The sequence below is a fragment of the Lynx canadensis genome, chromosome A3, assembly GCF_007474595.2.
Source record: "Lynx canadensis isolate LIC74 chromosome A3, mLynCan4.pri.v2, whole genome shotgun sequence".
NCBI lineage: Eukaryota > Metazoa > Chordata > Mammalia > Carnivora > Felidae > Lynx > Lynx canadensis.
In genome coordinates, this window is record NC_044305.1 from 34,943,241 (window position 1) to 34,965,152 (window position 21,912).

At 39.3% G+C, this 21,912-nt stretch overlaps 1 protein-coding gene across 6 annotated transcripts in view; it reads left to right on the forward strand.

Moving 5' to 3' along the window:
• Positions 1-21,912, forward strand: part of PLCB4 (phospholipase C beta 4) — a 424,450-nt gene that overhangs the window by 371,577 nt on the left and 30,961 nt on the right. For all 6 annotated transcript variants that reach the window (XM_030310086.1, XM_030310087.1, XM_030310089.1 and 3 more), the window contains 4 exons: positions 817-981; positions 3,518-3,722; positions 17,470-17,558; positions 18,107-18,257. In XM_030310086.1, coding sequence (XP_030165946.1) covers positions 817-981; positions 3,518-3,722; positions 17,470-17,558; positions 18,107-18,257 — 610 coding nt within the window. The remainder of the gene's footprint in view (positions 1-816; positions 982-3,517; positions 3,723-17,469; positions 17,559-18,106; positions 18,258-21,912) is intronic.

Sequence of the window (21,912 nt, forward strand, 5' to 3'; positions counted from 1 at the left end):
CAAGTCATGAAAATAAATAGAGGAAACTTAAATGCTTATTACTAAGTGAAAGAAACAAATGGAAAGACTATATACTGTATGATTCCAACTACATGACATTCTGAAAAAGTCAAAACCATCAGTTTCTCATATGTGCACATAAGTCCAAACTGATCTTATTATACACTTTAAATATGTACAGTTTATTGTGTGCTAGTTTTACCTCAAAAAACTTTCAAAATTATCAGGTACTCAATATTATGGAAATGATAAATGCCTGTAGTCCTTTGGAAAGTAAATGAAAAATAGTCTCTCCATGGCGTTACAGTAGATGGAATTTAATGCTGGTCTTTATAAATCTGTAACACTGACCGTTGTCAATATTGGCAAAGGATAAGGGGCAAATTTTAGCATTCCTTTTTTCTTCAGTGTGTCTCTTTCCCAGACTTATAAAAGAATTCAGTAAGGTATGAAATGGCAGAATTTCAGAGCTATGATGGGATCCTAGGACATATTTGAACCCTTAACTTCATTTCATACATGTGGGCACTTAGGTGGAATTAAGCTGCTGTAGACATTATTTTATTTTGTATTATATGGTTCATTATTTTTTTTCTTCTTTCTTTCTATAGATGGTTCTCAAAGTCAGAACCTCTGTCTTGAGTTTTTTTGCATATACTACTTGCTCAATAGTGTTTTAATTTAGTAAGCAATGAACATATTATTTTCATAGGTAACTAAAATTTCTAAAGATGGACAGAAAATTTCTTCTAGATTATTCTTTGCTCTTGATAATTACACAGACTTCTCTCTTATCCTATTTCTGTGTTGTTGCAGGTCATATCAGGTCAGTTTTTATCAGATAAGAAAATTGGTACATATGTAGAAGTGGATATGTATGGTTTACCCACTGACACCATACGTAAGGAATTCCGAACTCGCATGGTGATGAACAATGGACTCAATCCAGTTTACAATGAAGAATCATTTGTGTTTCGGAAGGTAGGGCATTTCCAATGTGTCAGACTCACTCTGCTAAGTTAGGGGCCACAGTTTAGTGTATAGACACTATATGACATAGGGGCAGTTAGGCAACCCAAAATGTCTCCTTTTTCTCTTCTTTCAGTGGATGAGTTCTAGAGATGACATGTGATTGTTGTTATGTTTGTCCTTGTCCTTTCGGCTCCCCTTTCCTCCTCCAAGGAGCCCACCTTCTGTGTGGCAATGCTCACGGTCCAGGTTCGCAATCTCCTTAGAATGTGTCCTCACGGATGGACATCATCCTACACTGGAGAGTTCTGTTCTGCCAAGGCAGCAGCTGGTAACTTGCAGCGCTCCTTTAGCCAAGAGGACAGGTAGGATGGTGCACCCAAAAGGCCAATAACTGTCCTTAACTAGGCCAGTTGGTATTGTCCTATGCTTCCAGAAAGCATGTCACCTGTTGCCACCCCCACAGTCTGTTTTGGGTTTGGGGGAGGTTTCCTAATTCTATATCTTGATCCTAAGACCAATCACAGCCATTCTCTATAATGATTCAGTTTTTAATCTTGTAATAATTTTTCCCTTTGTTTCTCTTTTGTCAGTGTAAGATGTATTGAAAACCCCATGCATTGGTTGTGTTGTCTCCAAGAATATCTGGTTTTCTTTCTCACTTGCTTTATTATCCTATCCAAAATAGTTTCTCACTGGAAAATAATTTGACAATAAATTTCATATATTAAAAAAAAAAAAAAAAACTTAACAGAAACCCATGGGGGAGGGGAAGGAAAAAAAAAAGAGGTTGAAGTGGGAGAGAGAGCCAAAGCATAAGAGACTCTTAAAAACTGAGAACAAACTGAGGGTTGACGGGGGGTGGAGGGGGGTGGGAGGGAGGGGGAGGATGGGTGATGGGCGTTGAAGAGGGCATCTTTTGGATGAGCACTGGGTGTTGTATGGAAACTAATTTGACAATAAATTTCATATATTAAAAAAAAAATAGTTTCTCACTTCTTTAGGCAGAGATTTTCCAGGTGTTTCTGCTCCATTTGTATGTCCCACAACACAGATAACTGGCTTCTTATCTTAACAAAAGTGAGGATTAGCAGCTTCAGAATAGGCTAACTGGTTTACAGAAACCAGGTTACAGAAGATCAGTAGTTCAATGAAACAAGCCATTGTGAGATCCACGCCCTCCACCATTATCCGTGCAACCCCCACTATGACCTTCTCTTCTATAGTCAAACTGTAGTGTAGATTGCATACACACCTGTCATGGGCCTTTTTTCCCCCCTGGTTTTTTATACTTTGTTGTAGCTGGATCTGTTGTCAGTGTAGCCAGTGTGCTTTGGCAGAATGAATAATCCCCACACACATTTCTAGAGATTCAGAAATTTGACTTCAGGCATTCTTTATTTTTGATGAGTAAGGAAATATCAAACTTGGTTTTTACATATAGCATTACTGGCCCCAGAAACGAGATGCCAGGTCTGTATCCTTCTCTGTTCTTTAGAAGTTAAAGAAGGCAACCAGTCCATTGTCTAGCTTCAGGCACAGTGCTTAAACTAGCCAAGATGTCTTGGTTGTTCTTAACCAATGAAAAGTCATTCCTGATTAAAAACATTTGGTTTCCTTTTGTCATGTTGCTATTTTATATGTGAATTAGGATTCTGCTATCTGACCTTAGATTTTATGTCCATTTATTCATTTTGGAGATGGTTGAGAGTAAATGTCTTGGATCATTAATGTTTTTCGCTGCCACATATCACTGTATTTAGTATCCCAAAATCTATTAAAAACTGAGAAGTGCAAGAGAAAGGGAAAATCCAAATTTCTACATACATTGTCCTTTATATGCAAAGCGTTTCTTCAGAGATACTTTCCATAATCTTAAAAACAGAGCTGGATGTCAGAAGCAGCCCAGGGAGGAGACAAACCACAGGATTCAAAGTCAAGAGCCCCAATTCCGGGCCCAGATGTTACAGTCTCTGACATTAAGGAAGGTCACTTGATCTCTCAGGGTCTCCCTTTAAAAACAAAACAAAACAAACTTTATTTATTTTGAAAGAAAAAGCACAAGTGGGAAAGGGGCAGAGAGAGAGGGAGGGAGAGAATCCCAAGCAGGCCCCATTCTGTCAGTGCAGACCCCAGTGCACAGCTCCGTCTCATGAATGGTGAGATCATGACCTGAGCTGAAATCAAGAGTCCGATGCTTAACCGACTGAGCCACCCAGGCGCCCCTCTCAAGGTCTCCTTTTTCTTGTCCACTACATGCATGGAGATTGGGAAAGATGACAAGGGTTGGACTAATAATTTTTCACAACCATTTCATCTAAAAATTTCAATGAGATGATTTCCAGGAAACCTGTTCAATTGCTTTCTCAATGGCTTGGACACTACAGTTTGTACAGTGTACTTCAGGAATGCAAACTGATCACGGGCATCATTTCACCATAAAGGCACATTTAAGAGCAGTGTGGATATGGTCCAGATTCCTAGAGTCAGGGCTCTTGGGAGCTGCTTTCCAAAAAAATCCATGAAAGGTATCATTCTTTGTTTGCAGGTGATCCTCCCTGACCTGGCAGTCTTGAGAATAGCTGTGTATGACGACAACAATAGGCTGATAGGCCAGAGGATTCTTCCGCTGGATGGCCTCCAAGCAGGTTATCGACACATTTCTCTTCGAAATGAGGGAAATAAACCCTTATCACTGCCAACAATTTTCTGCAATATTGTTCTTAAAACATATGTGCCTGATGGATTTGGAGGTAAGTTAAGAAGTCCAGATTATAGGATCATAAAAAATTTCACCAGTGGTTAAAAATATATATACCTGTTCCTACCAGTGCAGCCAACCCTTATAGCCTCAAAGAAATCAAGGATAGATAATAACTTCAGGTTTCCTAGTAATAAATTAAAGGGCAAGGCTGGATTATCTTTAAGGTTCTTTCTTATTTTAAAATACTGCAGTTTTATATGGTTTATCCATTTTTACGAATATGTTTGTGAGGGATTTTCTTACATCATCATTCAAAGGGAGAAAAAGACATAAGTCATATGAAACCATAGATCTCAATTGGTATCACTAAAAAATTTAAATTGAACTCAAATATCCACATGATTGGATTTTCTTCCACATTCACCAGAGTGTTCCACAAAAATTCCCAGTCATCCCACTCTTCCCACAGAAGACTTGTGGTTTTACTAAGGTAAATCAATGGGAGAAATCAAAACCTGGACCAAACCTAGGATTTTGCTTACACCCAAACATATTAGCTTGTTATTACCCTAAATTAAGCCAAGAACATTAAAAGATAACAAAGATCTTCTCTCCTCCCAGTGCATTGAATTCTAAGGGAATGGTACAGCAGAGTGATTGTATCAAATTAACCAAGGGTGCAAATTCTCACTCTCTACTCCTGGCTGGGTGACCTGGGACAATGACATAACCTTTCAAACATTCATTTCCTGGCCTGTAAAGATACTCCTCCTGCCGCCCTTTAGCATTCTTGTGAAGTGCTTATCATTACGGTATATCCTATAGCAAGGCTCAAAAATGTGTGCACACACGTATGTGTGGCTAACAGTACAATAAAATCAATAATTTCTGTAGTAAGCTGGAACACATCCCAGCTTTGGGGATTGGGAGTTATTTTGTGGGTTGTTTTTGTTTGTTTGTTTTTGTTTTGTTTTTTAATAATGCTTGAGTATCTGGTGGGAATATTTTCTCTAATCCTCAGCTTTAACAACCCAATTGCAGATTCAAGAAGTGATGTGAGCCATGAGGATTTTTTCAGTCACAAAATAAAGACTCCTTCTTCCTCCTCATTTGTTTTTTATTTAAAAAGGAAGCCTGTATCAGAAGCCAGAACATACTGTAGCTGATTTAAGAGCACAGAAAAGAGGGGTGTTGTGGGGCTAGTAAGTGGATGAGAAAAGAGACGGGGGACCTAAAGAGTATCTTTAGGAGGCTGTTGTGTCCATAAGCATCAGCAGATGAGTTACATCATGTTCCAAATACTTGAGCTTAGACAGCAGGTGGTATATACCACCTAATACATTTTAGAAATGGTTGTATACATAAATATGGTGGAATACTTAAGGATTTTCCTTCTGCATGGCTTATTTTTCAAATGGAACTCTCTAATTCATTCCAGGGAAAGGGGAAATTGGACTAGAAAAGGGAAAGCATGATTTGTTGAGTTCCTACTTTGTGTCAAGAACTCTCTATAGAGTCCAGAAGTTGTTGAGAAGGGATGTGGACACATGTAGTTCTGTGCTAAAGAAACATCTGTATTTATAGTGCAGCTCATTACCAGTGTCAATATTTGTGTACGTACTGATTCAGAATAATCCCTTTAAAAAATAGTCTCACATATTTTTTTTTCCCAACACATCATTATAGTCACTTCCTTTTTATCAGAAGCATTTGAAATTTCTGTACTATGTTATCATGTGTGGGATTCCACAGTTGATGTCTGAATCTCAGATTTGACATTCAAAGGCTTTATTCAGAATTCTCTGGTCATTTCTCTTATAGGTTAAGAAATTGAGGGCAGACACCCTGAGGACTTACTTAAGGGACTTACCTGAGGATAACAACATAAGAATATGAGAACCATCTTTTTCTAAATTTTTTATTTTCTTTATGGCCTCTTGACTTAAACAGTGTGTTTTTATTTCATCTGCTTAAGTAAGCTCCCACATTCAGATATGAACATTTATGTGCTGAGCCACGACAATAGGAAATCTGTAGACTCCCTGTTCTCTAGAACATTGAAATTCTATGTTGATTCCATAGGAAAAGGTTCAAAATGAAACCGTATCCTTGCACACTAGCATTTTCTAGGGGAAAAATAAAAACTTTTTTATGGCTAAAGAAAGATAATATGGATTTATTCATTCCACAAATATGTTTAGTAGGTCTTATTCTGTAAAAGGCAAAGTAGGTAAAATATGTATCAGAAAAGAGATTCTGACAGCGCAAAGAATGAAGGAAGGGTCATCCACTAAATCCACTGCTTAGAGACAGCTCTGTTGCCATATTGGTCCCTTCACTTTCAATCTCATGTCTTCTGTTTTAATTAAATAGATCTTACTGTATATACTCATTTGGACCCATTACTTCAGAGAGTTCATTTTTTTCACTTAATAGACCATATTTTTCCATGTCATGAAATCTGTATTATCCATAATTTAGTTATTGATAAACATTGAAGCCATTTCCATTTTTTCTTATAAATAATAATGTGTAAAGCTCTGGAAATATTCATGATTGTTTCCTGAAGATAAATTCTTTGAAGTGGAAGGAGTCGTATGTGTATTTAAAAGTTCAGATACTGGGGGGCGCAGTTGGTTAAGTGTCTGACTTCAGCCAGGTCACGATCTCGCGGTCCATGAGTTCGAGCCCCGCGTCAGGCTGTGGGCTGATGGCTCAGAGCCTGGAGCCTGTTTCCGATTCTGTGTCTCCCTCTCTCTCTGCCCCTCCCCCGTTCATGCTCTGTCTCTCTCTGTCCCAAAAATAAATAAACGTTAAAAAAGTTTTAAATAAATAAATAAATAAATAAATAAATAAATAAATAAATAAAACTTCAGATACAGATTGCCGGATAACCCATCAGCAGGGTGTAAGCTGGAACTTTTGTTTTTTGTTTTTGTTTTTGTTTTTTTATTGTTTATTTATTCTTGAGAGAAAAAGCAAGCGAATGGTGGGAGGGGCAGAGAGATGGCGGGGAGACCAAGAATCCTAAGCAGGCTCTGCACTGTCAATGCAGAGCCCAGTGTGGGGCTAGAACTCACAAACCGTGAGATCATTGCCTAAGCCAAAGTCAAGAGTCGGATGCTTAACTGACTGAGCCACCCAGGCACCCCAGAGCTGGAACTTTTGTTAACATTTACTAGTTTCATCAGTAAAAACAATTTCTTAGTGTATTCACTTAAAATGTTTTTCTCAAAGGAAAAGATGTAGTCAACAATTATTAATTCGTACCTACTATATGGGTAAGAGATATAAAGTTGGAAAAGTCATGTACACTTATCCTCAATTTTCCAGCCTTGTACGCATATACATGTGCACATGTATAAATAAGTATAATCCGTTATACTTACCCGTTATGGACCTTGAAAGATTGGACTAATCCATTTGGACCTTGCAAGATTAATCACAGCAGGAAGGTAAACTAACTTTCCAGACAGAGAAGCAGCCCAGGCCAAGGCCTTCATAAGTAAAGTGCTGGACTTATTTATGCATTCTGAGGAAGCTGAAATACAGGGTACATGGTGCTAAAACCAAAGTTCTGTTCCATGTTTGAGGATGTGTCCTCAAAAGCCAGTGTTACTTGGCAAGAGGAGTGTGCTCTTCTTGTTGAATAATTTTGACCCCTTAAGGAGAATATGCACATTTTCAGGACACTAAGTAATTTGATAAATTATATTTTCTCAGCTTTTAGGTGAGGTCAGTTTGTCCAAAACCACTCTACTAGTTTAGATTAGAAAAGTAAGACTTTATTTATGCCTGACCAAGCTAATGCAATCCCAACTTTTATAATTCACCAAATATTTAGCCTAGGAATTATGTATTTCTTTAATCAGATAGCTAAAAACAGACAAATTTTTATGCTATAATTTCATGCAGCATTATTTGCATAAAAAAGATCAAAAACAGCTATATCCATCAGTAGAGACTGGTTAAATGTGGATGGCCATTCTGTAGAAAACCATACATCTATTGAAAATAATGACTTAGATCTCAGTGTTCAGGATAGAAAGATGACAGTGATATAGTACCAAGAGAAAAAGTAAATTGCAAAATGATCCCATTATTATTTGCTAAGAACCTTTACCATCTTTATACATATGCTTAAAGTGCACAGAAAAAATTCTGAAAGGATATACACCCAACTTTAAAAGTAGTGATCTCTTTGAGAGTGGGGGTAAGAGATTAGTGGCGCTGGCCCACTGCATTGGGTAACGTCCAGGCACATCACAGAGAACACACTATCAAGTATGGTGGGACTTCACTTATTACTTCTGGGTCATTTAAGTGAGCATATGTAACCTCTGTAAATTTTTAAAAATTGTATTTTGGCCTATTTTTCTATAAAAGCAAGGTAATATGAAAATGGCACAAGGAGAGTTTAAAATATGTACGTATTTATTTTGAATTGAGAAAAAAGAAATAAAACCAAAGCACCCTATTATCCTCCTACCTAAATAGTTCTTGATAACATTTTTAAATAAAAGACATGAATTTCTTCAAAAAGTATAAGAATATAAAACACAAAGCATATCTGTGTATATGTTAATATGTATATACATAAATGTAAGGTTTGTGTGTATATATGTATGTATGTATCACAAACATACATTTCCCTTTTAACTTAACCCAAAAAGATAATCCAATATACCATGTTCTGTGCTTTGCTTTCTTTACGTAATATATCATGGAGCATATTCCTGCCAATGCATATAAGGCTTTTGAGTTATTTTTTAAAAGTTATATAATATTCCATTATATGTATATAGCACTATCTCTCTCTCTCTTTTTTTTTTTTTTAAAGGAGGCTCCATGCCAAACATGGGGCTTGAACTCATGACCCTGAGATTGAGAGTCCCATGCTGTACTCACTATGGCCAATTCTGGGTTCTAAGAAAAATTTTATTTTTCAGTAATGGTAGTAAAATTGGCATCTCATCATTTTTCAATTTGCTAGTTTAAAATTATGAATCAGACTAAGTGTATCTCGTGTGTTTCTTGCTCACTTGTATTTCTTTTCCCTTAAAATACCTCTCTAGTACCCTTCGTGGGCTTGTTTAAATTGGGTTTCTCTTTTTTTGAAGTAATTTTTCAAAGTAAATTTTAATTACAAGTTCTCTCATAATTTCCAAAGCGGTCTCAAATACATCTCAATGTCTAGATAAACTTCTATGAAGGTAATGGTTGGGGATTCAAATACTGTCTATCGTTCTTGGCCTGCTGTTTCATGGAGGCCGCTTAGCAGGTACGTGAGGATGCTGGCTGGAGCCCCCACAGCTAATTGGCTGTGTGACCCGGAATGAGCTCTGCAGAACATTTTACCCTGTAGTGTCCTCATTGAGGCTCGGGGATAACAGCAGTCCCCAGCTCATAGGTGAAGATCTAGTGAGTTCTTGGTACAGTGCCCAACCATAGCAACCCTTCCATTAATTTCTTTTCATTTCTGTTTATTTCTAACAAGCTAAAGAAAAATCCACCAGTTACATTTTCTTCTCCCTAACTTTACCCTTTACTTTGCTGCAGTAGACTATTTTGTCATAAGCAGTTCACCATCATAAGGAAAATCTTTTAATTCCATGCCTACTACAAAATTTCAGAATTCTAATGGATTAGTAATGTGACCATGATTTTCTTTAAGCACCAGCAACTCCATGTTCTATATAGTTTTTAAATGTATTTTAAGTCTCAGTAATGTTGGGTGGGTGGCATCATTTTATAGAAACAAGAAAAATGTTCCTTAAAAGGCTTTTCTAAGTTAAGACATTCCTTAGGGGGAGGGCTTGGGCATTGACAGGAGCTTCTGGTCACTTACTTATTGGAGTTCTGTGCTGTGAGGTCACCAGGGGATGAAGAATCCCTCCTTACAGAGACAATTTGGTACTTCTGCAATTGCCCATAATTCCTTCTGCCTTCATGCATATGGTGATCTTTAGACACCTTGAACTCTGGGCTGCTCCAGTTCCCTCCCAAAATGATTTGAGTCTTGACCCAGTATTTCCCCCTGACCTTTTCCTCTCCTGTCAGTTTCCGGTTTTCTTTCCTTGCCCTGTCAGAGGACAGAGGCAGGGAATTTAGTGCAACTGCTTCTCCTCCTTGCTGTAGCAAGAACTCCCATGACACACAGGAAAAACACAGAGCAAGTATGGCTGCTCCAACTTCGGAGCTCTCTCCACAGATGGTTCTGTTCCTAAGCTGCATGGATGTAAAATGTCCCTGGGCTGAAGAAGAGAGATGACATCTCTTAACTATCGGAAACTGAAATTTGATGTGAAAACAGGCAGTAACATTTAAGACAGGGATGACTAGGAATGAATCAAAAAGGCTCCATTTAATTTCTTTAGTATTATTTTTCTACTAAACATAGAGTAAAATAGCCCTCTTGTTTACTCCCACACTCACACACAATAGGAAAGTGCTAGGTTGGGTGCTAAGGTCAGTTTTCCTTTGTCAAATCCAGTGAGCCTTGGAGACGTGGGGTTGTCTTTGCTGCCTTATCTGTAAGTGCAAATGCCATGGACCTCAGCGCTTAGCCATTGCAGTGGCCTTATCACTGCGAGCCACTGCTGTTTGTGATGGGAAGCAGTTCCAAAGCAGATGGCAATTAAATGAGCATTAGTATTTCTCTCACCCACTGTTGTTTTTGATCATTTGTATATCTTATTACTGAGTGGTAAGGGGAACAAATAAGAGAGTTGATACCATGCTTCCAGAATATATGGCACATCAGCATTATATTTAAATGTCACTCTGAGATGTGTTGGGTGAGCCGCTCGCCGCCAGTTCCTTGAGCAGCGCTTATCACTGCTCCTAGAGCTGTAGGTTTTGTCTTCTCTTCTGCACCTAGGCCCTTTTGTGCAAGGAAAGATGAAGTAGCCCTTTTGTTTATTTGCCTGTTCCTCCTTTCTGCCTGCCCTGTGATGAAAGAGCCATCATGGGGCCTGGGGGTGGGTGTTTCTTGCTGTCTCTGCCCAGCATCTTACAGGGTTGTTTTCCAAACCTTCTGCAAAGAGAGTGGGCCGCTTCTTACATCACATGGTTCAAAAGGAGGAAAGTTGTTAATCAAGATGCCATTGCTGGGCCATGATCTCAGGATTTTCTGATAGAGTGAAAGTTTGCTCCATTTCCTCCTCTCCCTTGTGGATGCTAAAACACTTTTTTTCTATCAAACATTTGTTGGAAAATTGATTCGTGTTGCAGTGGTATCCATTATTATGGCTTCCTCTGAACTACAGAATATGTTGGTAAGAACACCCAAGAAGAAAAGCTCCAGAGAAGGGGGCAGGATGGATTATGGAGAACTGGCTCAGGAGTTGCCAGGTGAGGTGAATTTAAACAGGCTCCTTATTACATCATTCCTAGAAATGTACTGTGGAGCCCAAGAAGAGGGGGACACGTAGGCATCTCCCAGTGTTACTTAACCACAAAGTCTTCCCCCCACCCCCACCTACACCTAACATATCTCTATGCATTCTAGAAATGGAATTTGGTCAATGATTAATCATTTGCTAGAAGGTAAGAAACCTCATCTAAAATCATAGTTATGGGATTTGTTGATCTTTTTTAGCATTGCTTTGCAGAGATCCGGGGAATGTATATTTTTTCTGCTGCCTTTACCTCTTGATAAGATAGAAACTGTTGAGGGGAAAACAGAAGAGGATCTGAGCCAAGAGGGGGCCATCTAGGTGCCATGGTTGGTGTTCACCACCAAGGCACTCAAATTAAATGCCTTGAGAAACAACAGTTAAACAAGCAAACACAAAGATGGACCTCCCTTATAAAGACTGCAAGTATCTGGAAGTCTGTGCTGAGGAATTGCTACCTTCTTTTCAGTTCTTGGAGATGCTTAAATTGATGTTTTCAACTCTGGAAGTGAGGAAGGGTGGGTGGGAGGGAAGGAGGAGTGAAAAAACGATTATACATGGAAAGTCTTCACCATGAGCGACCAGACTTTTGGAAATGGCACTCAACCTAGAAATAGTGGGTTTTTTTCCTTAAGTATAAATAAGTAAAACTTCTGTTAAGTTCGGAAGACAGAAGCAAATGAGAAAAAGCAGACTGGTTCTTTATTATTTTTTTTATTTTATTTGTTTTAAGTTTGTTCATTGATTTTGAGAGAGAAAGAGCATGAGCAGGGTAGGGGTGAAGAGAGTGGGGAGAGAGAGAATCCCAAGCAGGCCCTACTCTGCCAGTGCTGAGCCCAACACAGGGCTCAAACCCACGAACCACAAGATCATGACCTGAGCCGAAATCAAGAGTTGGACGCTTAACCAACTGAGCCACCCAGGTGCCCCAGACTGGTTCCTTTTTGAAAAGAAAGGTTCCAGAGCCTGTGCCTTGGCTTCCAGGCATCTGGGAAATTTCAGCTTGCCCTTGTGGGTTCTGTAGGGTCAGGCTCTTGCATGCGCAGGTCTGTACCCTGTTAGAAGGTCAGTGTGCCCTGTCCCTGGACACGCCTAGCACATAGGTCAATGTTGATCAGCATTTCAACTTCATTCTTGCCACAGGGGATTGTCCTGTGGAATAGAGAACTACGTAACCAGCCACAGTGCTCCCCCAGTACAAGGGGAAGATGCCCATGAAATGCCACATTGGCACCAAAGAGAGATAACAGGTCTACTTGAATATGCAAATCTTTGGCCAAGAATATGCTCTCCTGAGCTGAAGGAAGGAAAAATAACATTTTCCAATAGAGTTATACAAGCATATTAGAGGTATGAGATATTTGAGGGACAGCTTCTCATTCTCTGGTTATAAATTATTTTAAATGTTAATAAAAACTGGTTTCCCTTTTTGATATGCAGCATATTTATATATAAATGTATATATAATATGTGCATGTATAATGTGTGTGTAAATCATTCTTTAAATGTCAGGTATATATATGGCTTTAGTCAGAGGAGAAACTAAGTTACAAAAGGAAAATTACCTTAAAGAGGCCTCTTCGGGTCTTGACTCTCTAATCCTGAGCCCTTTTGCTGAAAAATTTTGGTGGAACTATCCCACTGGCTGCCCTCTGCATGGATGTATTACTCTAGCTGCAGAATGAGCACCTGCCACCACGTGGCAAAATCCCGTGTCCTAGAAGTATCTGATTTATTCAAAATTGCGAAGAATGAAGTGCTTGTCTCAAGTAACCTGCTAACCTAAGCCTTGTTCCAGGTATTTTATCTTTTTGACATCATCTTTTTGTTCCATGTGATTCAGTTTGAACAAGCCTTATTTCTACTTTGCGTATTTTTGTTGCCATTTGATCAAGAACACTATTGAGTTGTATATTATAAAAATTTTAAAGGCATATGTAACTGAAAAAGGCATCTCGTTTAAACTCAAATAATAAGGCACGATTTCAGAATCTGGGAACATAACTCCCCAGTGGCTTCTAGAATTGTTAATATTGGTAATTGAAGATAGGTTTAAGTAATGATATTTATCCAACTAATGGATAAATCTGCAGCATCTTATTTTGATGTATAATTTAGGCTATATCTACATAATCCTACAGCAGATGGCTGATCAGAAATCTCAGCCAGTTTGTCCTTGTAATACAAAGCAATATATAGCCTAGTTTACTGTATTGTGTCATGACTGTATTTTATAAAATATAGCACCTGTATTCAAGATCAGAATTGTACACAATCGACCCTCAAGGCTGGGATCATGACATAGCTGCAAGAAACAGGAAGAACACTCTGGGATTCAAAATATTCTTTCATCAAACCATGACAGGACGTTGGGGCGGTCTCCAGAGGCTGATGGATGGATGCTCCCTGTTAGCAATGATAAAGCCTGTTTTATTTGAAAGATACACCCAAGAACAGAAGATTCCTTCACTGCCATAACTTCAAGCTGAAGACGATTCACATATGTTGTCTACCTTGGATTCGGCTGCCTCTGCCTTTTGTAATTCCTGCATAGAAATTCCCAACTGACCAATGTTGACCCATAGGTAGGGACATCTCTACGCCCCTCACGCAGCAGGAAGAAGTTACTGAAGCTGAGACTTGTGCCCAAATGCCAAAGATTTGCCACTGTCGATCTGTCAGGGGGAAGTATAGAGTCCACTTTTAGGCAACAGGCTTGAGCAATGAAAACTTGAGCAAGGCAGAAGGGCCCACAGCGACCATCACCAAGCCGATGCGAACGGGCTCATTAAGTGAGCCTCCTCAAAATAGCTATAGGCCCTAACTAACCAATGGGCTACTTAAAAACAAGCACAGTTATGAGAAAAGGGAAAATTTCACGCTTTCCTATAAGCCCTCACTCTGCTCTATAACTGTGGCTCCTCACCATCACCTCCTCCTCGCAGGCAGTCTCCTTTTTGCTGTCCTGCCCACTGCTCCCTTGCAGCGTGTTCAATAAATTTCTATCTCCTTAAAAGATTTTTTTTTAATCAGTTACCATTGGTAATCAAATTTGCCACATGATGGGAGACTTGAAACAACAGAAGTTTATTCTCTGACAGTTCTGGAGACTAGAAATTTAGCATCAAAGACTTGGCTCTTGGGGAAATCCTTCCTTGCCTCTTTTGAGCTCCTGGCCGGCCTTAGCATCCCTTGGCCTGTAGCTCCATTTCTCCATTCTCTGACTTCATCATCCCCTAGCCTTTTTTCTCTTTGTCTTTGTGTGTCCTCTTCTCATCTTATAATGTCACCAATCATTGGATTTAGAGCCTATCCTAATCCCTATCTCAGTCCTTAACTAATTACATACCCAAAGACCCTACTCGGAAATAAGGGGACATTCTGAAGTTCCAGACAGTCATGAATTTTGAAGGGCATTTTTGAACCTACTGAACCCTCTTAATTCTGCTGTACTTTCTTAGTACTTGTTCCTTCCATTAATTATTCTTAAATAACTATTTTAAAGCTTATTAGGAACATATCTTGTTATCAAGTATATAAGTTGTATCTTATATAGAGATACATATCTCTTATGTATCTGAATCACTAATTTTCTGATAAAAGAAAATGCTAAATCTGTTTTTGTACTAACCTATTTCTTGCAAAGTCATCTTTCATAAAAAGAAAAAAAACTTGTGGGGCGCCTGGGTGGCTCAGTCAGGTAAGTGTCCGACTTCGACTCAGGTCATGATCTCCTGTTTTGTGGGTTTTAGTCCTGTGTCGGGCTCTTTGCTGACAGGTCGGAGCCTGGATCCTACTTCAGATTCTGTGTCTCCCTCTCTCTCTCTCTTGCTCTCGCTCACTCTCGCTCTCTCAACAATAAACATTAAAAAAAGAAAAAACTTGAAAGTCCATCTAAATATCTAGCAGTAGAGAATAGTTTAGTACATAAACTCAATGGGACATTATTCATTCACTAAAAGTAATTTTTAAAACTATACAGGTATAACCTAATAAATAAGAAAAGACAGATTGGGTAATTTCAAGTAAACCATACAAGATATGTATTCATGTGGAAAAAATTACACAAGAATATACAAAAATGGAAGTAGCTTGGTTAGTTTGGATGGATTATGGATCATTTCACACTCTAAGGTCTTTATTGGTTTTATAATGGGCTTTAAGTGATTAAAGCCCTATCTGTTATTCCTACTGGAAGGACTACTGGTAACCTCTCAGAAATGCCATAAACACCCCAGGCCCTCAAACTAATGGTATACCATTAAGGATAAGGAAGTACTTGTTTCCTAACAAGCCAGCCCTATGGATCATCTACTGAGATGTGCCAGTGGGAAACCAAGGCAAAGTATATCCAATGTGGGCACGTGCAGGGAGGCCTACACCAGGTAGGTTTTCTCCAAGTGAAGGGCAGGGGGTTCGGTGGGCATGGTTTGAGTTTCACCTTGCCCCATAACAGTGTAGACAGGTGGAAGGAGGAGGCATTTTGGAGTCAGACACAGATGGACTAAAAGCCCTGAGCCAATTCAATGAGTTGGCCCAACAACTGGGGTCACTGAGTAGACCACAACAAGTGGGGCAGTCAGGCTTTATCTGCGCTCATGTGACCCATAAGCAGTCACAGTACCTCCTCTGGAGTATTCTTAGAAGAAGAGAAAGTCAAGCCTAAATGACACATCAGGGAAACATTGATATTCAGAATGTGGGACATTTCATAGGATACCTGGTCAGTCTCCTCAACAAATCTATGCGTTGTGAAAAATAAATAGTAGCAGAGACTAGTCTAGATGAAAGTAAATTTAAGAGACATAGTTATCAGAGACCTAGAATGGACTCTATCTTGATTCAAAAAAATTAATTGTAAATAGGGAACATATTAAGATGGGCCATTTATTATAGTAAGGAATTCCTGCCAACTTTGTTGGATAAAGTGTTGGTATGGTTGGTTCTGAAAGAAAACACCCCTTTTTAGAGATGCGTAGAGAAGTAATTAGGAATCAAATGCTATAATGTCTGGAATTTGCCTTAAAATGTGTCAGCAGAGAGGAAAAAGAAAGAAAAAAGGAAGGATGATAGATGAAGGAAATGTAGTAGACTGTTTATAACTGTTAGGTCTTCATCAGTATATGAGGGGTTATTTTACCTTTCTCTCCACTTTTATGTATCTTTGAAAATGTTCATAATAATAAGGACTTAAAAAGGTAAATATTTTTCTGGAATATTAACTCCCAAGAAAATGATTATCTCTTATTTTTTCCTAAGCAAGATTTAAGAGCTAATTTGTTCACATCCCCCATTAGGAGAAAAAAGAGTTCTTAAGGACATAAGTGATAACTGGATTTAGACATTCTCGTATACCCTTGGTAGGAGAAAATAAATTGATGCAACGTCTTTGGAGGTCAATTTGTCAGTAACTACCAAAAGAACAAATACCCTTACCCATCATTCTAACCTCTAGTCATTTATGCTATGGACATTGCAAATGTATGCTCGGAAATGTTCAAGGATGTTACTGCAATACATACAAGAAATAGATAACAATATACACTGGCTGTAGGAGTGTCAGGGAAGGAGATTTGTATATTTTATATGTTTGTTTATCATGCACATGTACTTTCTATTACAAAAAGGAAAAAATTAAAAATTATCTTAAGAATGTTATAAGGAGCCTGATTTTACTGGAAGAAATTGACACACATACAATTTTTGAAATTGGTAAATTATGTACTGTTTTAAGCTAATGAGAATACTTATTACTTCTATAGTATTAGTAAATAATGCAAAATTACATGAGATTCTGCTAGAAAGTACTTGAAACTCTTCAAATGACATTATATAAAAAATGAAGTTTTACTATTTTTAAGTGCCAGGTGTATCTGAGAAAATGCTGGGGAAATACTTCATTTTAACTACCATGGAACCAAAATTAGCTTTAAATACGTATTAGCCTTCTTATCTAAAATTAAGACTTAGATACTGGAGGTACCTACTGTGTGCCAAGTTCTTTTTACATTTATCATTTCACTGAATGCTCCTAGTACACCTTCAGAGTGGGTGGTATCAGCCCTGATTTTCGAATGAAGAAACACAGTTGAGGACATGAATCAACCCACTCAGAGTCACACAAATTAGTCAATAACCCAGGGCAATTGACTTGCCCTGCCACACTGTCATCGTTATTCGGGGGGAAACCCAAAGGATCTGGCCTTTGATCCTTGCCTTTCCTTCTTTCTTGTTTCCTGTAACTGGCTGTGTTTTCCAAACTTTGTCTTATTTCCTAGGAGAAGGTACTTAACAGAAGACATAACCCGGGTCCAGGATTATGAATTGTTTATTAGCTGAATTTTCTTGGATGTTTATAGTAAGACAGAATCAACAGCTCATTGGCTTTTTCCCCCCCAGATATTGTGGATGCTTTATCAGATCCAAAGAAATTTCTTTCCATTACGGAAAAGAGAGCAGACCAAATGAGAGCTATGGGCATTGAAACTGTAAGTAGCAGTTGACTAAAGACAGCCAAGTTGGGGAATTTTGGTGGTCAGTGATGATAACAGCAAGAGAAAGTTATAAGTTAATATAGCAAATCTGAGTGTTTTTAAAACTGAAGTCATCAAGTCAACAAAATAGTTTCAAGGGACTGTAAAAGTGTAGCCTATTTAATAAATGGAAATCGATGATGCTTTGAGGAATGTTTAAAATACAGGATGCTTTTATGATACACTACAATACCCGTTAACCCAACTCAACAAATTAATGAAATTGACATTTACATTTCTTTGTTGTTTATGAAAGTCTTGCATCCCACCTTCTCCCATTTCAGTGCACTTGTGTTGTTTGTTCTTTTGTTTTTAAAGCTCCCTTTACCATACCCTGCTTGTAAAAGAGTTGCACCTTTTCTCCTGCCAGGCAAAGATCCATTAAGAGAGTTGTAGGGAAGTTGTTGAGTGGTTCAGACTGGATTCAGTAAGATAGAGAAAGCGCCAGACAGTTGAACGTGAGGTGGCTTACATCCGGGTTAACACAAACATTTCTGTTCCAGAGTGACATAGCAGATGTGCCCAGTGATACTTCTAAGAATGACAAGAAAGGAAAGGCCAACACTGCCAAAGCAAACGTGACCCCACAGAGCAGCTCTGAGCTCAGACCAACCACCACGGCAGCCCTGGGGTCTGGAGTGGAAGCCAAGAAAGGTAAAGGGGAGGTGTTTGAGCTCCTTGTGTGTTCTGGAAATCTTAGAGTCTTTTTGAAGGGTCCTTATGAAGATCATTAGAGTTGCTAGTACTGCTCATTTTATTGCCCTATAAAACCCCAGAGCAGCAAGCTTTCTTGCAGATTGGACCAACTGCTTAATCTTCCTGAGTGTTTAACAGGGAGTCAACATTTGGATTTCATCTGCTAGATTCCTGCACCTTAGGGCACTGGGTACAATATCTGTAGTTTTGGGAAATGTTTGAATTCAGTCTCCTTGATGAAAAGAATTCCACACAATGAACTTCACTAATTCATCCCTGTGCTCTTCTGCCTACCAGACAGGCAGTGGGCTCATGAACCAACAGAATCATCATTGTTCTGATATTTCCAGATTCCCTTATTGGCAGTTTGCCCACACGGGTAGATATTGAGCATCCATGATTATTTGTGAAATTATCAGATGGGCATTTGAAGACCAATTCGATATGGTTACCTGTGGGTGAAATAAGATATCCTAAGAAGTGTCACCACAAAGAATTATGTGCCCCAGGTGCTAATATTCAGCTGGGATGTAGGGACACAACTATATTGGTTATTTAAAGTTGACTTCCATGCTTACTGGCTGGGCTTTCATTCTGATTGGATGGTGCCCATCCCACACTGTTAATTATACATTTTGAATGTCTTCCTTGATCATGAATCATTTACTAAATTCATTCTTCTTAATGTGATAAGAATTTTTTTGAGTGGTGTTTTACTCAGTATGTATATTTCCCACTTACGTGTGAATTCAGTGCCCTCCATGTTAGAGAATCAAGTTGTACACTTAACTACACACAGTGCTACAGTTTAAGGTAAAAAATGACAAGCTTTTCCAAACCATGGCAGCATAGTAATTTAGCAGGAAACTAAGAGTGCGTGGAGCTTTGTATAACAAATTAGAAAATGAGACTTCACAAAAGTAGCCCAAATTGTGCTTTGCCTGCAGCTGTTTGTCTGTTCTTCCCCGGAGATATAAGCAAGCCCATGATACAGGCTTTAGGCATTCCATTCCAGTACTGGTCGTTATTAACATTAGCCGTTCAAACAGAGAGAGACAGTAGGAAATGGGAGAGTTTTTGTTTAAAGTGCTTGTATCATGCTCTCTAGTACATAAAGACATTAGTAATTTTAGTAAGTCAAGTGGCCTGAAAAATTGCAGTATGACCAGTTTACAGAAGACAAAAAGCAATCCTAGTTCTAGAAGGAACATGTTTGTGTTTAGAACTGTCTCACCCCTGGTTTCAAACAAGATACAAAGGAGCCAAGCATCTCTCATCTCCAGTCCAGTCTCTTCAACAGGCGCCCTGAGAAAGAGGGTCTACATGCTGTTTCCTTCTGGCCTTTTATTTAGGAAAATTGGAAATCTACTGTATGTGACAAGACCAGGTTCTGTGAGAAATGCCTTCACACCTTCAGGGACCTCATGTGGCTAGAGGGGTAATGTAAACGGGGTCCCACACAACAGCCAGGCCAGGCAGTGGTCAGTGAGAGCTGACCCATAGAAACAGGAGGGGAGAGGGCGTCCCTTCCAGCAAGTGTCCCAGAGAAGACTTATAAATGAGATCCCAATTGAGCTGGGCCTTGAAACTTAGATCTGACTTGAATAGAAAGTAATGAAATGCATTCTTCTCATGGATATATTGAATCACTATACTGGATGTTTGGAAATGCCTACATAGGAAAACCATGAGCTAGATGAAGTTCATGGAGAAGATTAATGTACAATTTCGAAGGACACGTGTGGAGGTAACCATGCTCAGCAGAACCTGGTCTCAGTGAAGGGCTTATTTATTTTATTTTATTTTATTTTATTTTATTTTATTTTATTTTATTTTTATTTTGCATGGTGGCTTTTAGAAGAATGGCATAGAAGTGAAAGAGGGAAGTTTGTGGGTTTTCTTCCTACTCCTATCTATGAACGGGGGAGTCAAGAAATAAAATACTCCAGTGACCTCTGTAAGAAGAGGTGTCATTTGTGAAAGCAATCTTCTTCCATAAGATGGAGAACTGTCTTAGAGTGCCTGGGTGGCTCAATCAGTTAAACGTCTGACTCGGTTTCCATTCAGGTCATGATCTCATGGTTCATGGGTTCGAGCCCCGCATCAGGCTCTATGCTGACAGTGCAGAGTCAGCTTGGGATTCATTCATTCATATTCTCTCTCTCTCTTTCTCTCTCTCTCTCTCAAAATAAATAAACTTTTAAAAAAAGACAGAGAGCTGTCTTAATTTGGGTCATCCCAAAGCATACCCAAGGTTTCAAATCCAAGTAATTTATTGGGGAGGGGGCAGGGTACAGTGTACACAGGTAGGGGCTTGGGGAGGTGACACAAGGTAGAGAAGGTAGCCGGTAGTCAGAGTGTGTTCAGGCTCCACAGAGGCACCTGGAACTCAGTGCCCCTGGGAACATTCTGAGGGCTAGTGTTGGACACTAACCTCAGAGGCATCCTCCTGGATGAGCAGGGAAACATATACTTTGACTACAGTCAGCCTTTTGTTGAGAGCTCCCATAGGAGGGATCAGTTCCCTAATGATTTTAGGTTGACCAAAGGGTGGTAAAGCATGTTTTGGAGGGAGAGTCCTCAGGTAACTTCCTCAGGCAGGAAAATGCAGGTGCTGGCAGTTGAAAGTCAACTAGAGTGGCCTGATGTAGAGAGAGCAAGGTGTACAGGTCCAAGCCAAGCAGCATTTGCTGTGGAGGTGAGAAAGTTCTAATGGTTTCTCTTAGACACACAGCCAGACAGCAATAACTGCACCAATGCTGCTTGATTTTCTCTTTAAGAATAAGGAATCAATAAAACTAAACTCCTAGTTGATCTACAAATTACAGCTTAGGAGAAAACGAGTTATTTTTGAGCTTTGTTGAGAAGAACAAAAACTTTATGTAGTAAACCTCCATTTACCCAAAATCTTTGGTGCCCAAAGTGTAGTGCTTAACCCCACTTGCACACCAGGGAAGCTCGTAGAACTGCACTGGCCAGTGTAGTAGCCACCTGCCACATGTAGCTATCTAAATTTAAACTTAAAAATTAACCCTTGAACACCTCAGCTGCACTAGCCACATTTCAGGTGCCCAACAGCCACATGTAGCTAGTGGCTGTCCGTTGTTGGACAGCTCACATGTGGAACACGGCCCCTGTTGCCAAAAGTTCTATTAGACCCACTTCTGTAGGCCAACAGAGGGAACTGAGCATGTACCAATCCTGGTTCTGTGGAGTGTGAGTTTTTCCTGGCTAAATCCTTTATAGGAAGTATAATTTTTACAAGTTGTTTCTGTCTCAAAAAATGCAGAAACCAAGTTCGTGTTCCCATAGGTTCCTGTCCATAATGATTTACTGTAACCAAGACCGAAAAAGAAGTCTCACTGGACTGGGTCAACTCTTTATATAGCCCCTCCAGGGATCTTGCATGCACCCCAATACTCTGTTCATTTTATAGAAGAGAAGACAAAGCTGGGGAGCCAGGATTCACGGCCTCTCACTCTTGGCAGTAAAGCCGGGAGTTAGCTTGTATGTCAGACTTAAAAGGTCAAAGAGCAACCCTGTGGTCACTGGACACCCTTATCATAAATGTTCTAGATCACAGGACTGATTCCTCTTAGCCATGACTCCTTTT